The sequence below is a fragment of the Lepidothrix coronata genome, unplaced genomic scaffold, assembly GCF_001604755.1.
Source record: "Lepidothrix coronata isolate B3197 unplaced genomic scaffold, Lepidothrix_coronata-1.0 Scaffold68, whole genome shotgun sequence".
NCBI classification, from domain to species: Eukaryota; Metazoa; Chordata; class Aves; order Passeriformes; family Pipridae; genus Lepidothrix; species Lepidothrix coronata.
In genome coordinates, this window is record NW_016690248.1 from 3,784,520 (window position 1) to 3,812,512 (window position 27,993).

General features: G+C 36.5%; 1 protein-coding gene across 1 annotated transcript in view; it reads right to left on the reverse strand.

Moving 5' to 3' along the window:
* Positions 1-487: 487 nt before the first annotated feature.
* HERC2 (HECT and RLD domain containing E3 ubiquitin protein ligase 2) overlaps positions 488-27,993 on the reverse strand; it is a 109,602-nt gene continuing 82,096 nt past the window's right edge. Inside the window, exons 70-92 of the mRNA XM_017818356.1 lie at positions 27,526-27,633; positions 26,405-26,536; positions 25,751-25,909; positions 25,541-25,659; positions 25,036-25,161; positions 23,936-24,091; positions 23,673-23,788; positions 23,349-23,547; positions 21,939-22,153; positions 21,258-21,435; positions 19,479-19,640; positions 18,257-18,348; positions 17,314-17,453; positions 16,086-16,273; positions 15,226-15,423; positions 13,309-13,392; positions 8,129-8,270; positions 7,183-7,377; positions 6,984-7,096; positions 5,909-6,099; positions 2,823-2,928; positions 2,072-2,284; positions 488-1,493 (exon numbers count right to left, since the gene is read on the reverse strand). Coding sequence (XP_017673845.1) covers positions 1,221-1,493; positions 2,072-2,284; positions 2,823-2,928; positions 5,909-6,099; positions 6,984-7,096; positions 7,183-7,377; positions 8,129-8,270; positions 13,309-13,392; positions 15,226-15,423; positions 16,086-16,273; positions 17,314-17,453; positions 18,257-18,348; positions 19,479-19,640; positions 21,258-21,435; positions 21,939-22,153; positions 23,349-23,547; positions 23,673-23,788; positions 23,936-24,091; positions 25,036-25,161; positions 25,541-25,659; positions 25,751-25,909; positions 26,405-26,536; positions 27,526-27,633 — 3,605 coding nt within the window. The 3' untranslated portion in view covers positions 488-1,220. The remainder of the gene's footprint in view (positions 1,494-2,071; positions 2,285-2,822; positions 2,929-5,908; positions 6,100-6,983; positions 7,097-7,182; positions 7,378-8,128; positions 8,271-13,308; positions 13,393-15,225; positions 15,424-16,085; positions 16,274-17,313; positions 17,454-18,256; positions 18,349-19,478; positions 19,641-21,257; positions 21,436-21,938; positions 22,154-23,348; positions 23,548-23,672; positions 23,789-23,935; positions 24,092-25,035; positions 25,162-25,540; positions 25,660-25,750; positions 25,910-26,404; positions 26,537-27,525; positions 27,634-27,993) is intronic.

Sequence of the window (27,993 nt, forward strand, 5' to 3'; positions counted from 1 at the left end):
ATACACCATGTGGTCAACACATAATACCTGCCCAAAGGCGCTTGACTTCGATCACTTATTCAAACAGGCCACTCTGGATGCACGATGTGTCACGATCAAGCCTTGTAAGATGACCTAATCTCCACGACAGTATGTTGTACAAGGATCATCATACTCTTCTACTCACATTCAGGTACCTGATGACACCTGCCCCTTAAACTTCCTCAAAATTTTTTTCCAGGTGTCTAAGAAGAAATTCACCATTTACTGACAACAGCTGCCTTAGGAACGACTGCAAAAACATGGTGTTTTGCTACCATTAACACATCACATAGACTTGCTCAAGTTTACTGTAGCTCACATTCTGTCTCTGGCAATGCACCTACTATTGGTGGAGCAGCACCAAAAACGTTTGCTCAGCAGCTGTAAATTACAGAAACGTTTCTTAGTAGAGCCGTTTCAGTGTTTGTCCCATGTAGCAGCTGCATTACCACGGAAAAACACATACTGTTTTTCAATGTGGCAGAACTTTTATTTGGAAGGAAATTATAACTTCTGCATTTACATGGCACCAATTATATACAGTACACTTTCCATGATAAGAATTATGATGCTGTTCACAGAAAGTATCAAATTTGAGATAAATAACACATAAGCTAAAATATACAAACCAGGGGTGGAGGTGAAACTATTGGCCATTTTTAATTATCTATAGAAGAATTTCAAGGAATAATGTTTATTCAATGTTCAAAAACTTTTAACAAACTTCTAGTAAAGTTAAATGAAATATTTATAATACTATTCAGTTGTTGCACAGTATTTCCAATATACAATCAAGAAGATGCACAGAACACAACACTTAATATGAAAAAAACCTATTGCACCCACAATTTAAAGGTTTCACTGCCTTTTGGATGCTGCACTACCATATTTATATAAACATTTACAACACTTCAGTAAACACAAAGGTTCTAAATGCAGTGCAGCATTATGGGGGGCCACTTTCAGCTCTTAAAATAAATGTTAAATGCCCATATACTGTGCCATTTATTTTAAGCTGATGGTTTAAGCTGTAACCCTTAACTCCTACTGTGAGTAGCAAACACACTTTCCCCATGTTCAGAAGATTACCATCCCTCTGACTATATAGTCTATATTCTGAAACCTAAACTGTCCTTGGCTTCATTGTCATTTTGGCATTTTGCCTCAGTGCTTGTGACAACTATTTCTTATGTTACTTTTCAATGTCCTGTTAGGTAGTCCTGTGTAGAATCTGAAGCAAAAGAGTCTGCATCTTCATTATCAGAATCATCACTACTGTCATCAGCTGCTGGCTCTCCTGTCAGTGCTATCCGGGCATAATCATCAGTGTCTATAGACTTGCAGAAGTGAATGGCATACTTGAGTTTTTCCTCTAGTACTTGCTTACAGGAATATCTGGGCAGCTTCAGGAGAAAGAAGCATGTGTACGACTCAGGAAGGAAGTGGTCTGGAGGGTTGTATTTATCCAATACCTGTTGAAAAAAAAAAAGCACAATATTTTTAATTCACTGTCCAAACCACAAATGAGTATCAAAATAATAATTGGGATTTGTTTTTAAACAGGATATTATATTTTTGATTCTGATGCTGATGTTTCTTAAAAGAAAATTAAAAGGCAAAATCCATTTTCCCTACCCTAAGTAAATAAATAAAAACAGACATGTATGAGTTGCTTTGATTATGAATGTATGGTGTATTACTTCAGCAAATATCAAAACATGATTTGAAGATCATGGGGGTTTAATTTAGCTGAAATTACTAACTAAGCTGAATGAACTGCTAAATACGGGCCAGCAAAAACAGTTGAATGACAGTGGAAAACTATCAAAATCCAGAGAAATAAGTGGCTGGGCAATTAAATGAGTTGTCCAAGTCAAGAGAGAATATTTATATACATTAACAGTCTCTGTTGCACTGTCAAATCTACAATGTAATGTTGCAAAACAGTTTAATGAAATCAGCCTGTTCTCTTGTTATGTCATGCTACTACTTCTCCAGTAGCAGCTTTTTTAAATACCCCCCTACATCCTCTCCATCCCATACACCTTACCTGAATAACAAAGTCCCTCCCCCTAAAGTCTGCAATAGTCCTGGGCAGCCTTGTTCTGCCCCACACAAAACGCAGGAAGAGAGATCGCTCTGTATTGGAGAAGGACTCCATCACTTCCCAGAACCACTGTATCAAGGAAGCAGTTGGTTCAATGCCTTTATAAGTCGCTACAGATTTCAGGAGATGAAGTGGAATATCTGGGCTTCCACATACCTGAAAAATAAGATCCAGTGATAGGCTATACAAGTCTGATAAAATCAATTAGAGGTGATTTGTTCCCTCTATTCCTTTAAAGTATTTAATAATCTTTTACACTGACAAACTCAACATTCGAATATTTGAAGTGTCATGAATAGTCTCCTATTACAATAGTACTAAATACACATCTTCCCATCAGGGGACAGTAATGAACCTTCTTTCACATTCCTAGATCACATAACAAATTAAACATTTTACTTGGGACAAATATCTGCAATTCACCTCCTAGATCCCTGTCATGTGGGGTTTTTTGGTTTTGTTTGTTTCTTACTGAAAAAATTCATTACATCACTGCTCAGCTATATCAAAATAATTTTACTAACACTAATAGGGCAATTAAACATTTTCTAGTCTTTTCTTGAACTGAATGTTTGCAACCACAGAGCAATCATTGTAAACAGCATTTAATGTGGGGTTTGGATTAGTAAAATGAATGAGTGAATAATCTCACTTCAAATTAGTCTGACAGAAGTAATAAAGCAGAAATTGATACCATAGTTTCCAGTTCGTATCCTGTAAAGAGCGAAAGTAGAGGAACTGGAACAACACGGGCCATGCCCTCACGAACTGCTGCAACCTGTTCATCAAATTCATGAAGCCTGCAAAGAAACATTTTTGGAGTTTCTGTGAATGTTATTTCTAGCAATTATTTATAGCAATTACTGTGACATCAAAGCAAGTTTAACCACTCTCCTCAAGTCTCCAGCTATAAACCAAGGAACATTAACATTTACCACAAAATACTTGACTTTATACACCAATTCATATTGCACAGCAAGCTCAATATGGAGAGATATCTCCCAATGTTTAGAATATTTTATTCCCAGTATTATTCCTGTGCTATGCCTGGCAAAAACAAACCAATACCCAATTTGGAAACAACATACTTGTCATGGGTTAAGACTGGCCCCCCAGAGAGTCGGGGGGCTCAGAGGTGATTGGGTGCCAGGGCAGTGTTCCCTGGAGAGCCAGTCACCACTCATCTTGTTCGATTCTGCTAAAAAATCATATATACACAGCACCGGAAGCTGGTGACAGTTTCTGTTGGTGTCTGCTGCGTGTAGGTGTAGGAGGTCAGGGGGTGGCTGGGCTCCTTCTTGCCCCCTCTGGCGGGGAGAGGGGAGCCCTGTGGCCCCCCAACTCTGCCTAGGCCAGAGTTAGAGACAGCATTGGAGTGAGTGTGTGTTTGTGAGGGACGCAACTCACAAATAACTGGTAAGTGGGAGAGAAAGAAGGCAGGCCTTGCAGCCAAGCCTTCTTCCCCACCCCCTTTTGCATTTAAGTTGTGGAGGGGGGCCTTTTCTTTCCCTCCACTGTAAAGTGGAGGAGAGGCTCAGCATTGAAGCAGAGCCAAGTGGACGGGCTGATAATGAAGCAGCTCGGCGCTAGGGAGAAGAATCCCAGGCAAAATTGGAGATGGGCCAGAGAAAGAGAGGCTCGGGAGTTGCCCTGCTGAGGTTTGACCAGGGGCAGCCGAAAACTGACTTGGAGGATGCGTATGTTGATAAGCTACACTACAGCAGCCTACAAAACCGAGGTATGAGACCGAGAGAGAGAGATCACACAGCAGAAATGACACAGGACCAAGGAGAAAGGACTCAGAGCTACCTTCTTGGACTTTGTGAGGAAGGAAGGACTTCCACAAACAGCTGGAGCTTGGTGAGGGGGGAGCGTTCGGGTCCCCGAACACTCCCACGAGAGAGAGACTGGTTACCTATCAGACTGGAAAGGCTTTTCCTGGACTTAAGTTAAAAGGAGAAGCTTTGCAGAGACTGATAGAAGTGTAATATATATATATATATAGTTGCTTTTAGCTTGTACAGTATATTTATTTGCGTAAATAAATGTAAATACTTCCCCCTTCCCCTATAGAAGCCTCTTGCCTGAAAGTTTTCTCTTCGGTGTTGAGATAAATTGTGGGAAGGGGTGGGGGAAGCCTGGTAATTGGATTTTGGATTTCTAATGTGGCTCAAACTGCCACAATACTCTTGGGAAAAGAGAGGCTGTGTCTTGAAACCTTAAACATTCTCAATATGTGATAGACATTACAGTAAAAGGAAAATGGGTCTAAACTAAAACATGGTTTCTGTGGGGACAGGAGGTTTTCCGATTTCAGGGCAGATACTGATAAGTAACACTTTGCTGCTTCTGATGCCACACATCATTTGTGTTTTGGGGTTTTTTTCTCTATCAAATAATTTCTGAGATGTTTTACAGAGCTCTCCAGAGCACAGTTTCACATGTTTCATAAGTCCTGTCTTCAGGCTTATGAAGTCATCACCAAAATAAACAAAGATGTCAGGACAAGTTTGGTCTTTTGAATCCACTTTTCCCTATGGATTCAATTCAGGTGCTAGTTTTCCCTCTCAAGGGCTTCATATAGTAAAAACCCGATACTTAATCTAAACCTTTAAACGTTTCCCCCAAAGGCCTTTTGACTGCAAAATGCTTTAGAATTGCTTGTGTCCTTTGAGAATAGCCAGAACTGACAATAAAACAAAGCCATTTCTTCAAAGGAATATCCACTCCAAATGAAATCCCTCTCTCTACTGTCAAAATCAAGTTTAAGTATTGGTTCATAACCATTTATAGAGTAAAAAAAAAAAGAAAAACAAAGACTAATTCAGTAGTTGTTGCCAGACACTAACTAGAAACTAATAAGCAAGTATATAGTGACAACACAGTCTTGCTCAAGCACTCTCTGAAGCAGATAACTATGGTGGAGTGAATAAAACAGCCATGAATCAGTTTCTCACCCAAATTATCTAAATTTCCATATTTCAGTAGGCACTAGACTTACTACTTCACAAAGATGCTTATGGTTGCTTCTTAGTTGTGCTCATCTAGATTAGCTACCTGGCTACACAAGCAACCCAAAGGCCTGTCTTTTCAAATACTAAACAACTATTTGCATTTCAGTGCAATGTTTGTGCAATCGGATATGTCTATCTCGTATTGGCCTCATAAGCCACCAGCATGCCCGTAACAAATGTGGATAGAGCTTTCCTAAATCTTCGTTCACGAAGCCTAGCCATGATGATGATGCAATGTTCGGCTCTTGGCCCTTTTCGGCTTTCGCCTTTTTTGGTGGGTGTGCACAAGTGTCATATCCAAGGAACGAACATTTTGTTTTGTCTATTCCAACTTAGATAAGAATAAAGTAAGAATTCAGCTGATACTGCCTTTGATTGCAATTGATGAGATGAAAAACTATGAGTGCAGCAGTACTACATCTATGTTCTCTTCACAAGATCAAGTCTATTACTTTAGCGCATAGGAAGAACTAGATGCATGGGATATTTCTCCACCTGTAAAACTGGCTGCCAAAACTGCTCTGTCAGGTCATACCTCTGTCTAGAGCCATACCTGCTTCTTTGTTTTGTTTCCTAAAAACTAAGTTTAATCTTTCTCTCCTTAGAGAGATAAGTGAAATCAGAAATTCAACACTGCAATCCTGTGAAAATATTAAAATATTTCTGCATAAGAGGTTGAAGTAGTACACTGTTTAAAAGCTGTTGCATACTTTTTGAAAGAAAATGCGTATTCACGTCAATAATTTTAATGATTTCTTCAACAAACCTGTAGTTTATTGCCAGTCTCACATATTCTGCTCTGTTATCCAGTGTAATATGGGTGTACTTAGAACTCAGCTGAATATCTTGACCACTTGCATTAGGCACAGTGAACGGGAGGCTCATAGCTTCAAACTCTTCTGAAGTAGCTTCATTATCTCGAATGTACATAAGCCCAGGAATAAAATCCTTATCAACCTTTTGAGAGTAACAAACCCGAGTTAAACTCAGTTTATTAGCATTACACAACAGCGTCTCTTGTATACCAAAAGCAGTGCATCACATGTTATCTGCCAAAAGCTTTGATGAATGTCTGACCAGAATTCATCGAACTTTATTTCAAAAACATAAAACGGCTTAGTATTTTACATAAAATTTCATTATGTTGGATGTTGGAAAGTGCATGTGGTTCCAGATTTCAACCTTTTTGGAGAGCATTTCCCAAGAAACTGTATTTTATGAGAAAATGGATTTAAAGCTTAAAAAAATAATTATCTCTACCAATGCTGGGTTTGGTACAAAAGGAATCCCCTTAGTGACAAGTGAATGACTCAATGCTTTTACAGTAAGTACATTTCTACATGACAGGATTTGAGAAGGAGCTCTTCTTTGTACTGAAGATCTAAGTCTTATCCTACATTTACTGAGCTCATTAAACAGACATTGAAAGTTTGTGATATTCATGAAGTATGTAAGCACAAACTAGTAGTAGTTTGCACTCATTTTCTTTTACTTCAAAACAGTGCACGCATGTGCACTCAAATCATTTGGTACTACAGACAGTAACAGCTACAGAAAGGTCTACTGGAAGTAGGAATTCCACCACAAAGATTTGTCTAGTCAAACCCATGAGATTTAAGAATACTCTAGAATTCAAATAGATTAAATACTTTTGAACAACTCACATTTACAGTTTTAACAGTCAGTACAAATCCTCCTTGTATACTGGTTCAAAATGTAAAAGGGCAGTCAAAATACAAGCATATGGAAACCAGGGAAACTAATCACTCGAGAAAAACTTATGCTAGAATCTGCTTGTCTGCTGTAAGCTATATCCTACTCAGGAACTTCATCATACTTACCTCACTGAGATCAGCAATTGTTAGATTCATTCCTGCAAGCTGTTTCCACACTGGCTCAGCCAGGTTGAGGCTCAGAGGGCTGCCGGTCCGGATAGCAATGCCCAAAAGTACACCTGTAAGTTTAAACACTCTTTTTTAGATTCCCAATATTCTGATCATGTAATGCCAGTAGCATATCACAAAGTAGCTAAGAAATTACCAAGAAAACGAAACATGTTCATATGCAGGAGTGACTTGGCAGCAGGATTTAATAGGAAGCAATCTCTGTTTGCTCCAGATTCATCTCTTCCATTTGGTGTCACAATTAACAGAGGGGTCAGCCCATTCTGAAGCTCTTCGCACATTTCTGCTATTGATTCACTATAACCTCCACCACAATCATCCACAGATTCACCTTGAAGAAAAAAGGCTCAAAATTAAATGTTCTTTCAAAAATAACTGAAGTATTGAAACAAACTGTATTTCATTCCACAGGGATAACTGAGTAAACAGAAGTTTACTAAAAGCTGCGCTGTCTTATCTCTTCATATGAAAACGCCTGAAGTTCTGCTCTCCGGATGTTTCCAGCTCATTGTAAAATGCATTATTTAGAAGATTATATGACATATCACAGTGACAAAAATACTATTTTGACGGAATGTAACTAATTTTTTTTATCGCTATCCACTAATGAAAATAAAACAAAACAGAGCTAGAAAAGGAAGTGTAGCTTTGAATTTCACGAGTGGCATTTTAAAGTAGATATATTTTATTGAGCCCATATTCCGTAGATAGAACGGCTCTTCAATTTCAAATATTTTTCATTAAAAAGCTCAAAGTGATATGGTGATTTGTAGAAACAACCTTACCAGTAAGACTAGCTAGCCAGGATTAATTACCAATTCAGACAGCTCAAAAACCGGTTTAGGTTTTGCAGAGTGTTTGCAGCAAGCAGAATAGCTGCCCCTGGAATTTGAGGAGAATCACAGACACATTTCCATTAAACTTGAGGGGTTTTATAGAATAATTTGAAAAGGTTTTTTACTTCCTAACATTTTAAGCACTTTGTCTACACACATACATTGTTTTCTGTATCACTTCCTTCCTTCAGGTTCTCCAAGAGTTAACTGCAACGTAGAAGGGTGGGGTGAGAAGAATTCTCTTACCAACAAACTTGACTTTCCAAACACGATGAGGAAGCAGAAGGCTATCAGGGCTAAAGGAACTCATTTTAGCACACATCTGTCCAAACACTGACTTTGTACCATCAGGTCCAGCCAGTCCTCCTTTACTTCTGGAACGCTTTACCTATTGAGTAAGCATATTATAAAAGTCACAGTAAGAACATATTTCAACTGGCATTACTGTGCATATAGATAAGGAATTCTCAGTACCCTCAACAACCAACACCTTTCTTATCTTTCATTTCAAACAGTTCTTTGTTCATCTGTCACTATTCAGCACTATATCTGTTTATTTTTAAAAGAAAATGAAAAGACAGAGGGATGTCAGTGATAAAGTCTGATGATAAAGACTTCTCTCCTTATTTCTGAAGAAGTAGCCAATGCATCAGCAAATTCAGTTTTTCTGATTGTAATGTTCATCCTGTCTCTATTCACGCAGTCAATTGACAAATCTGGGTAAGTTTTTCATATGAGACAGATCAGAGGCTGTGTTGTTGGCCAGTAAACTGAATATGTGTTAGTCTTATATAGTTAATGTTAGTCTATAGTTAATGATAAGAACTAAATATGCATCTATGATACTTACTAGGAGTCTCTAACAATGAGTAAGTGCTACCAAAATACATATGCACATAGACACAAAGGTAACGTGTTCTAAGGCACCTACAGAAAAAGTGTATTTTAAGAGCTGATGAAGATTCATAAGAATTGGCATGCAAGGAAAATCCCACGGATTCTGCTGCAAGAGATGCACACAAAGATGGTAAGAATATAAAAAGCATTTCACCAGTATAGAAAGGAAAGAAATGGAAAGTAAATAGAGGGCTGGAGAAACACAAGGTATTTTTTTCCCCTTGTTGTTCTGCAGGTTATATTCTCAACCTGTTCTGACTGCAAAGGAACTCCTACAGTGCACACAGTTCACCGATATCCGTGAGACTGTTCATTCAGAAATAAATCAGACTCATCCCACTAACCTGTATTTAGTTCCACTACAAGCTATAGTGCATCTCAAAATCCAGTTGCTCTGATGGCTTTGGATAAAACAACCATCACATTTCTTTCAGGTTTTACTGAAAGACTGACACACCCAAATCTTCCTCATGTGTAAGATGTTCTCTATCAACACAAGCTGTTTTTATTTCAGTGGACTTCTGAGAAATTTGTATGCCCAAGAAGTTTTATGTTGAGAACTAAGTCACTGAGTCTTCTCTTAAAAAGAAGAAAGTATGAATAGAAGGTCTATGAAAGCACCAGTTAATTCACTGTTTTTTCAAATCTCACACTTAACAAATTAATCAAGTGACAATAAAAACGGAAGAACACCTGCCTGAACTGAATAGGATGGAATGCACATGCTTTTACACATTCCATTTAGTATTTATTTCCTAACACTTAAATTTCATTTGATTGATAATTTAGATGCAGGAACGATTAAAATTTGACTTTTAACAAAGCAATTTAAGAATGTCATGAGGGATTATTGGCATTTCTGCCAGCATCTTACTATATTGCTTGTTGACAGATGCCCATAATAAGTTATTTTAGGTTACTAGCAAAGAGTAAAACACTTCACTGAAAAACGGCAAAAATTCATACAAATACACAATCCACCACAGGTATTTTTGCTTTTTATTGTACAAGTCCAGAGCACAGTATCTTGCTCAGGTTTCAAAATCATCCCTTATTAAACACAGATTGTACATCATCTCAATTTTTTAAAATACAGTTCCAGCCTTCTTGCAGATCAGATAATTTTTAGCATAAAACAAGTTAATAAGTTAATTAGAACCCAAGAAGGATTTTCATAAAACAGTCTTCCATCAGAAGATACCAACCTATGGAAAACTGTCCATTCTTGCAACGGAGGAAATGAGGCAGCTCAGAAGCAGCATTCAGTGAAGTGTGGAAGAACCAAATTCAAGAACTTGCCCTAATGAATAATCACTTATTGTGAGCAGCACTATTGCAACAAAGGGGGAGAGTCACTCAAGTCAATCTGTAAGCTGGTTAAAGTGTTTTCAAGTGATGAAGAACAAAATTTAAGTTCTTTTTCTGAATCACAAAACTTTGTATTTGTCTAAAGCAGCTTGAAATTACCCATCAAAATATTGGCCATTCTATGAGATTCTCTTCAACCCATAGAAGCTGGGAGAAATGTAGTACATAAAGCCATGCAACTGTACACTAATAAAAAAAGTTTACAAAAAGATGATGGCTTCTCAGTAGAAATCAGCCAAGAAAGAGAAATATATACAGTTCACGGACAAGACAGATCTATGAAGAAAACGAACACAAATCAAGAATATGTCACGAAATCAATCTCCAGAAGAGCCAGTGAAGTTTCAGTGTAATAATTATAAGAGCACAGACATAGTCTCACCCGTACATTGAGTTTCAGTTACCTATGTTCAAAATGAAATGCTACAGAAAAAATAAGAGTATAAAAAGGCAAGGAGTAAAGAAAAGATTACTCTACACAAGCAAACAAAAAACCTTAGCTTGATCAGGGTAGTAAAATGAAGGCTGTCATGAAGTAAGAGTTCTTTAAAAGTACATTTTATAAGGCAGACGACGAAATCAGGACGGAAGAATGATATTTAAACTGAAATATAACCCTCAAAAAAGAACAAATCATTCATTCATATGCTGTGCCTACTTTAAGATCAGATCATTTTTACTCATCATGTTATTGAGATTTCTATAACCCACATTTAATAAGGAGAGACAGTAGAGAACATTAAACCAGGGGATTCCTTGCAGTATTACATTAATGAAAGCAGACAATCTCCTTCATAACTGAAATTTTTTTCCTTTTGAAAAGGAAGGAATTCCTTTCAACTGCGGTGGAAAGATACGTTTTAACAGCATTCTGAAAGTGTCTGTCTATAGGTCATAACACACTGTCCATTCGACACCACACGAGCTACAAGCTACACCCGTACTTAAACACTGGATAAATCTGATCTGCTAGTAAGAGGGTCAGTAAGCAAACCTGAGCACTGGAACCCTGTCTAGACATATAACTGTTAGTTCATTTTCTGGACTACTTCTATTACACCTTTCCAGAATAAGGCCCAGATGCTGTTTTGGAACATTTCACTTAATGACTATTCCCAGAAATTACTATGGATAAAACTGCATCAAATTTGGGTTTTATGCCCTATGCAGTCCTCCAACAGCATCCCAAACTGTCTCTGTGCATTCAAGCTACACTCCTTTATGCTACACCTCAAAGCATAAAATATCTACACTCAATTTTATGCTACAGAAACACCAGGCTGGCACTTGGCTGAATTACAGTACAGCCATCGCATTGTATTTCACACACTCTGAGCAGGAAAACTACATAAAACTATGATGTCCCACCTTTAGGAGACTCCCAACAGAAAAAAAACAGGACCGAGCTGTATGTAAGGTGAATGTGATCTACTCTAAAGGAATCTGGTCCATGTAACCCTTGATCTCAGGACAAGGGAGTGGTGTTTTGCCTGGTTTTATACTGCAAGTTAGACAGCTGTTATGTCCAGTTCTGGTACTTCCAAAGAAACCACTGAACAGCAAGGGATGCTAAGGAAGTATTTAAAAAAACAAGTTAATATCTGGAAAACAACTTTAAATTAAAAACTCATCTGTTTATTTTATACAATTGAAGATGAAGTGAATTGACTGCACCATATATCTATAAACTGCAAGAACAGTTTTCTGAAAGCAAAGGCATTTTAAGGCCTAGTTGCACTTTTAACTTACAACTGCAAATAAGATGAACATTTTTAAACTGACAATTAGTTTTTTTGCGACTATGTAAGGCAGCTTTGAATCTTCAATTAAATATTATAAAGGATCAAATAAGAATCCACATTCTCATTCTCAGCAAAAGATAACTCAAGAAATTGTGAGCCATCCTTTGTACACTGTAATCAGGCTAGATATGTAATCAGGCCCTTTTTAGCCTTCACTTGGCTAAATCTAGGAAAGACTTGTGTTAAAGCAGTATTTCATTTCCCACAGAAGAAGGGAAGCTACCAATTCATTTCTAGAGTTCAAAACAGATTTAAGTAACAAACATGCAAAAATACATGAGAAAGCCTATCTCAATTAATGAACTCAACAGTTCATTAAGGAGGACAATAGCAAATGAGCCCAAAACCTACTCACTAGTTTCCTGCCTAAAATGGTTGCACTCACTAATTTATTGAACTTTCTGAATACAAACACAAAAAGTAATCAGAAAATCTCTGGCACTATAAACTAAAATACCACATTTTTATCACAGAACATTACTACAAAAAAATTTTAAGTGCACATAGAAAATGGCAAAGAAGTAGAAACAGCCACAACAGTGTGTATTTCTGTTCACTAAAAGAAAACTAATCAGTCAAAATTTTCACAATCTCTCCACTTTAACCTTACAAATAGATGTTCTTACTTTTTCCAATATACCAGGAAAAAAAGAAAGAAAAAAGAAAGCAGGACTAAAGAAAAGAAATGCATGAGGACTCTGTAAGATCAGGCTTCAGTCCATTTAAATGAAAACAATGGTTTACTATTCTATGTTACAGAAATATCTATGGAAAAAAGACACATCTGGCCTAAGGCACAACATTACATTTTCTAACGTCAATGATAAGGAAAAAAGCACTTCTGTATCAAAGAGTTCTGCAATCAATATGACCACATGTGATGACCAGCAACAGACAAGAGTTTATCAGCCTGATATTTAATTATATTCAAAGGTTATTTTCCTTTGCTTTTTTTTTTTGCCCTTCCTGTTCTCTCTTATGAAAGCAACAGCTGAGTAATTCAGCTGATCATCTGGAAAGGTAAGAAAAGCACCAGAATCTCTGTTCTCTTAAATTATCTAATATAGTTAGTTTTGAAAAAGCAGTCCTTTGTCAAGCAGGACATACTTTGCTCATTAGAGTCTAAACCATTCACTTAACATTTCACAAAGTGCCCCCCTCTCTCCGAACAACTACAGTGTGGATGAAAACATACTAAAAATAAGTAGGCCCTACATTAAGTTATTCATTGTTTGATTCACTGATAAAAATTAAACTCTTCAGTACTCAGATACCAAACAGCTGAAAAAAGGGGTTTGATCAACATAGCACTGCAGGCTAAACATATAGATAGTACATGGAAACTTCAGCATCAGATACCTGTATCCTGTTGAGCTCTACAACTGGCCCATGCTGACGATCTCTCACCATAGTTGCTTGCACAACTTTTCTGAAAGCTGCTTCCTAAAAAAAGGAAAGTACAAAAAGTTAAGATAGTGGCAAAACTGCAATCAAATAAGAATGCTGAACATATTTCACAGATAAACACATACTTAGTTCAACTCAGAAAAAAAAAAGACTCAACAGAATAGAGAAACTACCTATGCTATCCTTCACCAATTTCTTTCTGAGTACACAACAAAACACTAGAAAAGGCATCACACATCTGAGTCTTCTTTAGAAGAAATAAAACAAGCATCAAATAGTTTTGACATATTAAAAACAAACAAAATCAACAGAAGATAAAGCTGTGAGATGTTAGTCAAGGATCATGTTATTTGCACTAATAGGATTCACATCTGAAACAGTGGGGATACTAAAAAAGTAAAGAAGAAAGTCCCTCCTGTATAACTCAAAATCATGGCTTGAAAGGTTGCCCTGCCCCCAGATTCACTTATTATTAAGCAACCAACATACTGATGAGTACAGGTATAAATTAGTTTATACCAGAATTATATATGTATATGGAGAATAATTAATGTCACAGAACGACAACCACGAAAGCAAAAAAAAGCTTTTTATGCAAATTCAAATATCTTAGGTTCTCTCACTAAATATTTGGATCTGATTTTACAGCCAGTTTCAAGCAAGATTAAGAAGATTTTTAAGTCTTTAGAATCTCTGACAGTAAGTCTGACTTAGATGTCTAGATATGAATATGGTATTGCAACTGCTGCTGCCTCTGTTGAATGTTTCTGACGTAAAATATACCTGATATCACATTTTATCTTATATGTGGAACCTTTCTGTAACTATTCTGCAGACTGAAAGTAAATGAGGTTGAATTCGCCTCCTGCACACCCATTCTTATACGTAACATCATATACGTAAGGACTGCAAATTAATAGCACTAACATGTCATGAACAGAACAGCTAGGATTTCTGTTTCCTTTTTCTCTAGTGTAGGTTTCGATGAAAAATGTGTTGCCTTCCCTTGATCTGTGAAGTATGTATACAGCTTGATTGTTCCACTACAAAATTTTACTGGAGTCTAGAAAAAGAGACCTTGAGACAATACATGCGCTAAGGAGTCTAGTTACAGGCCGTGTGTCTTGTTTAAGGACATAGAACAGCACTGCAGGGGGAAACTTAACTGCTTCTCTTTTCAAAGATATCTCCCAGCAGGTTTTTTCTTTTTATATAACGTTTTCTTTTTCAGTTAGACAAATTACTATGACAGTGAGAAAATTCAGATCCAAAACTAATGATTATACTGAAGGCAAGTCATGTTTTCACAGGCTTACCATATCTAAAGTTTTGAGTAAGTCTTGCAGCTTCAAAGCATTAGAATTATCTACATTTTCTCATGACTGACTTTACTTATAACCATAAAAATCCACTTTCATTAGCAATTTGGGATTGAACTCTTAGGTATTCTATTCTCATTTTTAGCTGTCTAATAAAACAAGTTTGTACCTGCACAGAGCTTTGGATCAACTAGTATATCACCTGACCTTGACAGAGGAATGCAAACAGGTATGAACTGGTAGTTGTCTACTATCTCACATTTTTTCCAGGAAACCATCTACTGAATTTTCTAGAAAAATTCAACTATACTACAAACTAAAGATTTACAGTGTAAAGTTATTGTCAAGATCAACGCACAAAAGCACTATGTTGAACTGTGAAAAACACAGTAGAAAGAACACAAAGAAGTCTGCATCATCAGAATGCAAATATTTGAGATACAACTCACAGAACAAATTGAGATATATCTTCTTTCTTCAGAAAGAGTTCAAACAGTACATTACACTTACAGTTACAAATCTCTCCCTAAAAAACACTCTGATAAAATACCTTTCCCTGTGATATCAGTATTCCCCGTAATGTGTCAAACCCAACCGAGGGTCCTTGGCCAGTTTCATCAAGTCTTCCTTCAAGATCAAACATTGGAATGCAAGGACAGAAGAGTTCTGAAATGTGGTGCAAGAGCAGAAGCCTGTTTCTTAATGAAATGATGGGAATTTCCTGCAGATGATTGTACTCCATAGGAACCTATGATAAAGCAATGATATCTAAATGTAATTTAGAATTATTATATAATTTATTTTATTAAATGTAACAACAACCTTTACATTTGTAGATAAATTTGTAATAGAAATTCGGATATTTGCTTATTCATACTGTCAAAATTTAATACGTGGAGTTCAGTTGTTTCTAAAAGATACCAATAATATCCATCTAAACTGAAACAAGTATTAAAAATATGATGGCTAGAATATAAGTGCTATTCCATATTTTACAATTTATCCAAGAACAAACACATTTTACATCTTGTCATCACTACACCCAGGTCTTATAGCTGAAATAAAAAATATTCAAAAAACAATCCTCTCAACATAAAGCAAGCAACAAAGAACTCCACTGAAAGGTATAACATTTTCATAGCTGCGATACAGAATTAAGTTCCTGCCAATGTACAAACTCAGTTACTGTTCTGCATTTGGATTAAAACCTGAATGAAGATGCTTTTTCAGCTCAGAAAAGCAGAATCCTTTGAAAACACAAAAGTAAAACAAAGTAACTGGCTCAAACATGAAGCCAAATCAAAGCACACTAAGCTTATGCAGGGATTTAAAAGGAAATACGTCAACTGAAAGAGCATATAAGCATACGAAGTACATTTAAATCTGAATTCAATAAGCCGAATATATTACCTGTGTAGGGAGCTTGCCAGCATTAGCAGGTTTACTGGTTGACCAAGCTAAAGTATGTGCTGAGCCACAGGCTACTCTGTTGATCTTTTTACCCTGAAGTGCTGCAACCAAGCGCGGTCTTTGGATGGCATTAGTTGTTCCATCTCCAAGCTGCCCTTCATCATTATCTCCCCATGTATACACTTCCCCTAAATCAATAAAAATAATTGATCATTCTGAAGCTAATATACAAGCTTTTTGCTCTTTTTTTTAAATTAGTATTTATAAAACATCTAACTGAATGAGGTCTTGGGCTGTAATCAAGACTTCTAGGACTGATGGCCATCCTGAAATCCACTATCTAGTACAGATAAATCTTCAATGACATATCTAGGTCTGCAGTCTATGTAGAGCAGCTAGCATAAGATGCATTTCTTTCCTAGTAGTTTGTATAATTAAAGAGTTCTGTTCAGAATAGGAGAAAAAGGTGGAGCAGAAGAACAACAGAACACCAGAAACACAATTTCACAGAAAAAAACAAAGCCAATATTAAAAAAAAAAGAATTTAAAAAGGCTTAACATTTTAGATGAGACAGAAGATCCTATAAGTTATATTACTAGAAAGGACATTAAAATAGGTGCTCACAGTTGCAAGATAATTGGAAAATACTTTTAAAGTAACAACCTTGATCCTGAGCATTCATTTTCTGCTGCTATATTCACTATTCACATTCATTTTCTGCAGTTATATTTCACTAGCACCCATAAAACACTCAGCTATTGTGCAGATTTGTTAATTAAATGGGGGAGTGAGTCTGCTACAAAGGATATTCAGTATCTCAGCCTGCTCTGTAAGAAGCAATATTGTTTGTGAAATGCTTCATTTAGCAAGTTAAACACTTCAGCAAGTCCACAAGACTCTGCAAAAAATAAAAAAAGCCGAATGCATTCAATGCTACTGCTTGATCATTCTGTAATTACTTTTAGAGTTCCATATTTTTCTTTGACCATCAATGTTTCTGCAACTTGAATTCCTTAATTTTCATCAATTTAGTTTTATGTGATCACTTTAAATCAACATCATGCTTGCTGCTTAAGAAACACCCAACATCTGCAAACATAAAATGTATCCATGCACACAGAGAACCAGTGTTTTTAGCAAGGACAACCTACCAACACCTGACTAAAGGATAAAGTTTCATTTTATTCAAATTCAGTGCTAAGAACTAAAATTATTTGATTATTATACCATCTTCAGTGCAGCAAACACAGTGCAAAGACCCTGTAGCAATTGCAATGACTTTCTTTCCTTGCAGTCCTTGCACTTGTCGTGGTCTTCTAACATGGTCATCAGATCCATGGCCTAAGCGATGATAATCTCCTTTGCCCCTGCACAGAGAAGAGTAAAAAAGTTCAAAATTCTGTTTTAATTGTGGAAAAAATGAAACGACAGACCATGTCTGATATTTGCTCTGCAGATGTACTTATAAAGTCCAATATCAAAATATTCTCCAAATATTCAACTTAATCATCCCTATTTTGTATCAATGTGATTCTGCTTACACAGTACAAATTCTTGTGCTGTTCCTACTTATTCTGCATAGGTCCTTTTAACACTTTTGCAGGGGGTGGTTTATTTTTTTCTTCTTAAAGGGTCAAGTATTAGAACCATTTATCTGCAAAAATAGTACGTTTACTGATCTCAGAGACTCGAACTTTGTACAGTTTAAGGATATCTAATGTCACACAAGAAAGGTGGCAGAGGCAAGCTGGGAAGGTATTTTGCTTAGTCTTTTTAAACATTTTAGTCTAGTAGTTTAAATGATAAAATTCGGAGTGGTGTAGGAAGATTAAAACAATGAACTCTAAAATTAAATTCTCACATTGCAGCCACCACAAGCTAGACACAATTTTGATAATACATGAGAATGTTATTTATGCTATCATCTTCCACCCTGCATGACATTTCATGCTTATAATTCTACTGTCTCCAAAACAAAATACTTGGATTTTTCATTCACAGCACTACAAAATGTTCCCCAAAGAACATCAGTGGATTACTAATCAAGACAGAGGAACTCAGAAAATTTTTGATGGGGTAGATCAAAACAGTGAAGGCAGTGTATTACTAATATCTGTCACAGACAAGGTTACATCTAATACTGTCAAAATAACTAATATAGAATACTTACCAGGTATACACTGCTCCAGATTTGGTAAGGGCCACAGAAAATTGTGATCCACATTCTACTTTAACCACTCCAAGGCCTGTGAGGGAATCAATCTAAAAAAATAATATCAAATCAAATCAGAGTTAATTAAGGAGGCTATAAATTCATAGACTGCACAGTCTTAAGTAAAATATAGTGTCCAAATGTATAACTGTACATATATTTACAAATCAAAATGTTTATGTAGATAATTTAGAAGAATTCTACTCCCTTCATGTTTCTACTGTTTACCACCTAAACACCAAAAAGAAGTTCAAATTTCACAAACTGTTGAAGATCCATCTCTGGTATGTTTTTCCAATAGTTACTTGGCAATTACCCCAAGTAGAAATGATAAGGCTTTGTCTGCAAACACTCAACATTAATCATCCCCAGCTGGTATGACAAGGATGTGATTCTGCTGACATAATAAAAATATTTATACCTTCAGTAGACTCTTCCTATTTATTATTATCCTTATGCTGCTTTACCGTCAATCCTATGGGACTGATGACTGACGGAAGATAAACAAACTATTTTCACATCATGTTACATCATGCTGGAAACATTTGGAGACTGAATGGGGATACCTCTATCCAAGTAATAAAGTGTGATTCTGGATTTAGAATCTAAAATCCATTGTGCATAGGCATACACAATGAAACACACATTTCTCACACACAAGCAACATTCGTCTTCATAGTAAGTACTGGAACTCAAATTGATTGCTACACTGATTTCATTTGTAACATGAAGAAATTCCAAGTCAGCCATGCATTCACAGGAAGGGTTTAATATAAAGTTTAATGTAAGTTTAATATAAGTAAGATTATTTTTCAACTAATTGATACCCCTTGCTGGAATGAACTTATGATTTCAGGAGTATTATGGAAATTTATTAACACAAATGAACATGAAGATTTTTTGGCAAAATGTAATGTTTTGACAGGAACCAAAATTAAAATGATAAATACTGCTCAAACCAGCAATGCCCTCCAAAGAAAAACCTTCAAGTGCAACTTCATCAGTCAGTACAAAACTCAAAGACTTGTTATTGTAGCCTATAAAGTTCATCTTAATGACAGGCAGCAGAATCCTGATGTCCCAGGATGGGTCAAAGTTTGCACATACTGGCAAATCTGTCTTCAGTGTTCTCCACCAACATCCTGGTTTCTAAAGCAACGAAAAAATTACACTGAAATACCTTCATTGGTACTTTACAGCCATCACTGCCTCCTCTCCCAAGTTTTCCATAGTCTCCATCACCCCAGGACCAGACTGTATCATCATCAGTCAGGCACAACGTCTGTGCATCTCCACTGCCACAGGCTATATCAATCACACGGTAACCCTGGAGAGCTTCCACCTGTAACAAAATCACCCATTTTTGTTCACAACAAAAGACTCACTCATTTAGTTTCAGAAAAGATGACAAACCCAACTTGTAGAAGTGGTTCAGTGGAACTACAAGTCTGAAACAGCAGAGGCATAAGCAAATAAAGGCAACTCAAAGAGCTTTGCTCTTTTCAAAACAGCAAAATGAAAACTAACTATGCATTTTAAATACAGGATTTATTTATTTTAACTGGTGAACTAGTTAAATTTTTTGACCTAAAATGCCAGGGAAAACAATTAATACAAAATATCTAAGGTTATCAAAGACTATATTCTGTTCAAATAATTTCAGGCTCTCTGGGCAAATATAGTAAGAGGAAAAAGAAAAAGCCTTGTTTTCAAATAGTCTTTTACTAGTTTTCAATTTTTGAGCACTTGCATCATAACCTGAATGTAATCAACGTCTTTTGAAATGGTGCCATCTAGTGACGAAGTATGGGATTTGGAATCACAAAGTAAAAGCTTAGTGACCCACATATACATCACATCCTTCCCATCCTCACAACTACTTGAAATAGATTATAGGTGGCACTACCCAAAGCAGCATGGAACTTCACATACTTCAACTCATCTACAGGTTATCTATTTTTGTACTACCAAAGAACATGGAGGGGGGAAAAGGAAAGGTGGGCAAGCCTTGCTTTTTTGGGGCCAGGGGAACAAGAACATCCGAATACAGGTGGTAAGGTCCCAAAGAGGACTAAGAATGTATGATACCTCATCTCACAAATTAAAACACTGGAAAAAGTTAATGCTCATATGAATAGAAATATATACACAGAGCTATGAATAAAAATAACAAACTAACATTCAGTTTGAGTCAAAAAACACAATCTTAGCCTTTGCTGTATTTTCAGCAAGAGAATGCAGGTAGCAAAATGAACTCTCATTTAAAAGGCAGGGAAATTTTCTTAATACCACTATTTCTGGCTAAAAGCTCCTAGTTCACGAGTACAAGTCTGAATTTATCAGTATACTCATTCTTCTTACATTCCATACTGTCCAAGTTCTTATATTTACTACTTAATCTTCTTCATCAAAAACTGCTTAACTCAACTTACTTTAGCAAATAGCAATTAAATACTTCATAATTACTTTATTAAATTCTTATTAACTTAGTGTATACTTCTGTAACATGTCAGTATTCAATCATGAGAATCAAGAGTATCATTATTATGTCAGGAGAAAAAAGTAGTTTGTAAGTGACTAAGTGGCTATCACTGTAAACACTGTTGTATTTTCCAGGAAGTAAATAATGAGAAGACCCAGAAGACAAGGAACTCACTTTCAGTGCAAACTACATCTGGGAAAGGGTGAAATTTACTTACTGAGAGGTGGGGTGTTTGATTTGGGGTTTTCTTTAAACCTCTCTAAAAGAAATTCCCTGTAAGCTGTTTAGTGAACACTAAAAGCCACAAAGTGTGGAGCTCCTCTTTCATTTTATGCTTCCAGGTGTGGGAATTTGTTAATTTCTTATAGATACATGTCACTGTTTTGCCTTTTCATTCTCTATATGCAGAAATGCAAAAAGTTACAAATCAGAAGGTATGAACTGGACTAAGACTGTAATACTCCAAAGGTTTCTTACCAGTTTAGGTTTTAGTTGGTCCTCACTATCTCCATGCCCAAGGCGTCCATATCTTCCCTTTCCCCATGTAAAAAGGTCTCCTGCAGCTGTAATACAAGCGCTGTGTGCTCCCCCAGCAGCAATATCAACCACTTCTATACCTCTCAGAGACTCAATTACACGAGGACGATCACAAGGGCTGAAATAAAAACATTTGTCTGGACAAATCTTTCAGAACAGACCATTTCTACTATAAAACATACTAGTATAAAACACATAGTGTTGCCCCCATGGACTTGAGCATTCCTTTTACTTTTTGGATCAGAACACTTATCTCTAACACAATAAAACTTCTCACTTAATGTAGGTAACAGTGCATGTGGAAAACAGGACAATGGCAGTTTTGCTCCCAAAAGGTTCCACATACCTACCTACAAGACAGATCTCAAAGGAAAGCCACTGAACTTTAGCATCCACAGATATGTTTGTTAGAAGATGATATCTAAATACAGAAATCAGAGTAACTGCTTATCTGAAAAATACTTCGTGGCTCTCCAATTTTAAAATATATGTTTCCACATCACTACTTAACGCTGAATTCTGCACGTAGGCAGTACTCACATAGCACTTTTAATACATAGTAACTATAATAAGTATCCATTAATAGTTTCTTTTAAAATAACATATCGGAGTGTTACTTACCTTCGGTTTCCATGACCCAGTTTACCATCTTCTGCTTCACCCCAAGAATAAACTTCTCCCTCAAAAGACAATGCCAGACAATGCTTTCCTCCCGAGTTCACTGCAACTTTCTTTATGAACACATGTTGAATGGATTCCAGTAAAGTTGGAGTAGAAACTGACTCTGTTCCTCCAATTCCAAGCCTACCACCTGCTCCATATCCAGTGGCATACAGCTTTAGGGTAAAGAATAAAATTTAATTTTATTTGCCTCATGCAGAACATTGACTGGAGATGTAGAGAAGAATTCTTTAAGTATGTATGCCAGAATACAGTTAAAGGAAAGTCTGGAAAAAACAGTTTCTTACAGGACTTCTATTTTCTATCTTTTGGAATATAAGAAATATTTTGAAATATTTCACAAAAGCTTTCAGAAAATATGGCTACATTCAAGCCAAGAAGAAGTCTCACTGACTTAACAGATTTAATTTCAAATCCTAAAGCTTGTTTTGTAAAACTATCAAGAAACCATAGCTTTGCAATATAACATCACAAAATCATCTATCACTATCACCTGTAGCTCTCTTTCCAACACCACTATTCTAATGTTCTTTCTTCGGCAGAATACATACACCTAAACACAATTGCTACTTTCCCTTCCATCCCGTAAATACTGTTCTAAGTAGTGCTTTTCACTCTTTTTGTCTCTCTGACAATAATTTCTTTCAACAGAATGTCAATAAATATATTTAATCTGCCCTTTACCCTTCTCTGAATAATTAACAAGGACAATACTGATCCCAAGGAATCATTATAGTACTTTACTAGATGAATGTAACTGTTACACAAAGCTCCAGCTAAAATTCTCCATCATGTCCTAAACAGAGAGCTGCCATCTGTATAAAAATAAAGACTTTTCGAATTCATTAACTTATTTTTTTCTCCTATACCTTACACTAAACTTCTGCACTGTGATTCCTTTTTGCTCAGGATTTAAGCATCTGCAAACTGGATCCTGCAATATCTAATTTACATTTAGCCAAATGTGAATAATCTGAGATTATACCTCTCCCCTGTTAGAGAGATATAATCATCATTACATTTTACTGTCTGTCCTGTTTCATGGAACTCTGTGAGCACATTGCTTGTGCCCAGCTTTGTTTTCCAAAATCTGATCACATTTTTGAACCAAGAACTAAAATATGCATCTTGTTTCACGCATTTAATGCCACAGTACACTGCATTCTTAGAACGCACAGGTGGAGTTGGTACAGTTCAGATTCTTCAAAATAATAAAACAAAACTACTACTACCAATACTAATAATAAACCTGTGCTATGCACATTATTTTTCATTTAGTCTGAACCCATTCTGACTGATGATGAAATATTTCAAGGGAATCAAACAAACAACCATTTGTTGCATCCTTACTTTCCCATCAGCGGTCACTGCAAACAGAGTCTGTTCACCACCAATTAACTGCACTGGTCTAAGGGTAGCAAGAGCTTCACATGGAGTTGGGACTTTGACTTTTGCCCCTTCAATTCCACCAAGTTGTCCTCTGTGATTATGACCCCAACCATAAATTGTTCCACTGCCTCCAGCTGAAAGTGTCCAATCATCAGGTCGCCTGCAGAAAACGCAAAACAAACACAATCTTAAAAGAGCTTTTTAAAAGTCACAGAAAATGCAGTTTATCATTGTACAATAAAAAAGCATCACAAGACCAAACCAGTGACAGCTGAAAGAAATAACCTGTTCATCCACTGGACAAGCTGCTCATCCTGTTCTCTCTTGAAGACATCATGGCACTCATGAAGAACATCCATATTTTCATTATCTGCCATTAATTCTCGGATTTTCTTTGCCACCTGTAAAATATTTTGTATTAAACAACCTTATTCAAATTATCAGTTACTCCTATTGCAGTTCGCATAAAATACTTCAATCTCAGTGTATCTTCTTACACAAAACACTTTCACATGTTCCATTAACCATTTAAAGTATTCCCACGGTACCTCATCAAGGAAAAGGCGAGGTAATGGTGTCCTTTTATCAAGAGCCACAGCAACCCTGGATGCCATACAGTATCTCCTGAACCAGGCCCATTTGTGCGTCTCTGCGCAGCAAGGGAGTGTGTCCAACTCCAGATCACAAGCCAAAGCCACAAGCACCTGCAGACAATCAAAAAATATTTTAGGGATGGATCAAAAATGCGCAATAAAAATTAATATGCATTTGATACAGTTGAACAGTGCAAAGACCAGTAGGGCCTGAACATGGTCTCAAAGACACATAAAGTGCAAGGGACAGTAATAGTCATCTTCCTTACCCTCACTGATGGGGTAACATCAAGTGCACCCACACTATGTCATGTACCTAATTTCCTCTTCCAATCCAGAAGTTTTCATAACCTCCCAGGGAAAAACACTCCTAGATTAATTAACTTTTTTATATCAAATACCATGTGCTGAACTTTTTACCTTCCATTTCTAAACTAAAGTCCCCTTCCTACAATTAAATGAATTTTCAACTGATTTTCAATGTGATTCGATTTCAAATCAATGTTACTGATGAATATTGTGAACAATGGATTACTTCTTCCTTGTATAAACCTTTGAGTTTTGAGAATTTCTTTTTGTTAAGATAGGTAAACTATCTTTAATTTCACTTTACTACATGGGAGGCTTCTTCAGCCTTATATTTTTCTTGCTCTTCTCTACATCTCCTCAACTAGTTTATTTTTATTTTGAAGTACAGGGTCCAAAACAGAATAGCCTTCCACTTAAGAAACTTATTTGTTCCAACTGGATGTAAATAAAGCCTTCAGAGTATTTAACTAACTAAATAGAAATATACAACACTCCTATTAGGACAACTCAGAAATCACTTATCGAAAAGTGTAGCCTACTGTACTTCCAAGATGGTTTTCTGACCTACCTACCTCTGCCTAGCTAGGTACTCCTTATCCTTTATTTGTATATTTGATTCTCCTTTTAGAAGTATTCTGGGTTTGTCAGAAAACATTTCTGATATAGGACTAGGTGTGCTTACCATGTCTTATAAAAAAAATCCCAGAACTGTTCTAACGAATTCTTTAATGATTGTATTTCATTACCTTAAAGAAAGGACTATGGAGCAATTGTTTGCCACCTCTCACAATGGGGTCTTCATAGTCAAACTGTCGTTGCAAAGCTTCTGGAAGACCTTTAACCAAAGCAGCTAAAGCACTCCCTGTGAAACTCTAGGACATCACAGAACCAGAGAGTTAGTCTTACTGTATTCATTACAGAAAGTAGATTATTTAGAAATAAAACCACAAATAACGTCCCAAACTACAGGAAGCTGTGCTAAGTATTATTTCCATCCGCTTCTTAACATAAAAGTATTTCTACCACTTTCTGGCAATTCCAAAAGCACATCTACACAGTCTTGGAATTAGCCATTTTTTTCCTAAAATAAAGCACCTTTACGGACTTGCAGACCTGTGAAAGACAACTATTCATTTGCCTATTTCCTATTTTGCCATTGATAGAAAAAACATACATCAGGGCTAGCATTTAATGCTTCACATACATCTTAATGTGAAAATTGTGAAGAGGAGAGAATCACTGCCTTCTTACCAAAGCTCGTGTCTCTCCCTCGTTATCCCCTAAGATCCGGTTGATGTTAATGGACTGGCCAAACTCGGTTGTGAGCAGTTTCCGTAGTCTCTGCAAGGCCCACATTCTGTGGCCAGCAGCTAAAGAAAAATAAGTACGCAAAGAATGTAATTACTTAAAACAATAATTTTAACTTCAAACAAACAGACTTAATTTTAAGACTATACCTACCTAAGGCACTCAGTTGAGCACAGGCTGCAAGAGAAGCTGCCAAGCGAGGAACTATGCTCCTGTTGGAAGCAAAATTTAAGCGAAAATCCAACAAACACGTAACCAGATCCATTGAGGGACATGAAAGAATGCAACGATCTGAGAGAAGGTCTTTAGGGCCTGCAAGAAACAAAAAGTAACAAAAAAAAAAAGCTGGGGAAAGTTTGTCCTCAGACTGAAATAAGAACAGAACACAGGCAGGATTTAGCTGACCAAATACATCACTGTAGAGTGCTAATCTACATGTGAGTTGATCCATTCCACCTCCCTTTGAAGGGACTGAAGAAAGAGGCACTTTCATTACCTAATTCACCTAACTTCAAAGCAAATGCATTGAAAAAAATAAAGGCATTTCAGATGAATTGTGCCCTCTTCACCAGTGAAGAGGCAAACTAGAGTGATTACAAAATATTTTTATCTCTTCCCTATGAACAAGTGCGCCTTCTCAGGACTTAGTTGAAAATGTTTCCTAAGTATGAAAGTATATTTTCCTTAGTATAAATGTAAATGAACTATTGAACTCTGGCATGTAAATACCATGCAATAAATGCAACTGTAAAAAGCAGACAAGAAAATCTACTCATCTGTCTGTAAATGTCATATGTGACACCTTACCTGCAGCTGGCATGATCGGGTAAACAGTGAATCGCCATCCCCATCCATTCACAGACCCATCGCTGATGAACTTCCACTTTAACTCATCCCCTGGAATTCTCAATTCACTAGACCAATCTGACCACTCACGACCTGTTATGGTAGGTAATATGAACATATTCATCTATACTGTCTGAGCCAATATGCAAGCCATTCATCCATAGCAACTTCTCTCCCTGGTTACGCATTATAAACATTACATAAATGCTTTTAAGAAAAAAAGCTATGCAAACCACATAAACGTAACTATAAAGATGTTACATAACCAAAACTGAAGTCTTTAACAGTTCTGTTAGCACTGCTAGTAGATAGCCTCAGTGCTTTTATTAGCACATTTAAGAGGCATTACAAAAGCTTACTAAAATCCACTGTCCTATTTTAAATTATCTTTCATATTACAAAAATATATAACAACATATACATTAAATTAAGCTTTACAGCTTCCAACCAGGAATCCAATCAGAAATATCTCAATAATGAAACGTGCATCTGAAACAGTGTGGGGAAAAATGGGTCAACACTAAAAGCCCACATCACGATTGCCCAGAGATATTAAGCACAGGCAGTAACTACTGAGACCTTTGCACATGATGTAGCGTATGGGCAGCTTCAATATAAAATTTGATGAGATTAAAAATGTTCTTCTAAAATCTACTACAAATTAATAGTGCTTAAAAACTAAATCAGAGATATCAAGATTAAAGATGTGAAGAATTCATGTAGTGTCACATATATAGGCCAGAGTAGAAAACAGAGAGAGAGCATCAAGCTATTATTTTGGACATTTGACTATTATACAGAAATTCACACATTCACACATGTTGGCAGGGGTGCTAAACACTGATTTTTACACCCTTAACTGCTCTTAGGAAGAAGAGGACAGCACAACATGCTTTTCTGAGAGATTCTCTATAATTAAAGATGCAAGATCACTCTCTGTGTCTAGATCATATATCATTTTTAGTTTAAAAGAGAATTTGCATATCCCTCACAAGAAGTCTGTCACAGGGAGTGGTACATTTCATTCAACATTTAACAGTAAACCACACAAGAAATTTTGGAAAAGCACTAGATCTCATAACCTGATCGGACAGAAACAATTCTGTTGACACCATCCATTATGGTGAGTGGGTCATGGCGCCGCTCTGTGGAACACTGGCGATCAAATTCTACCCTCAGTCCCTCGGCACCTAAACAGCAACAAAGAGTTTACAAATTTTTACAGAGCAATCAATACCACAAATAAATGCAGTATTTTAGAAATCCACATGAAATCAAACAGAGTTGCTTGGAAGTAATAGCACTCATTAATAAAAATAACCTCCTTAAGTTTAATGACATTATTTGTCTGTAATTTCTTTTCTTTCCAAGGCTTAGATCACAGCAAGCTCATGTGAGTAGGGGCTAGCAGATAAAAGACTATATCAGAACATTCAAAACTAAAGTTGCAAAAGACAAAAAATGCCTATTTAAAGTTAAGGCAAACAGCTCTTTATTGTCTGTAACTCTTCATAAGTACTAGGTAACTTCCTGAAGGAAGCACTACTGAA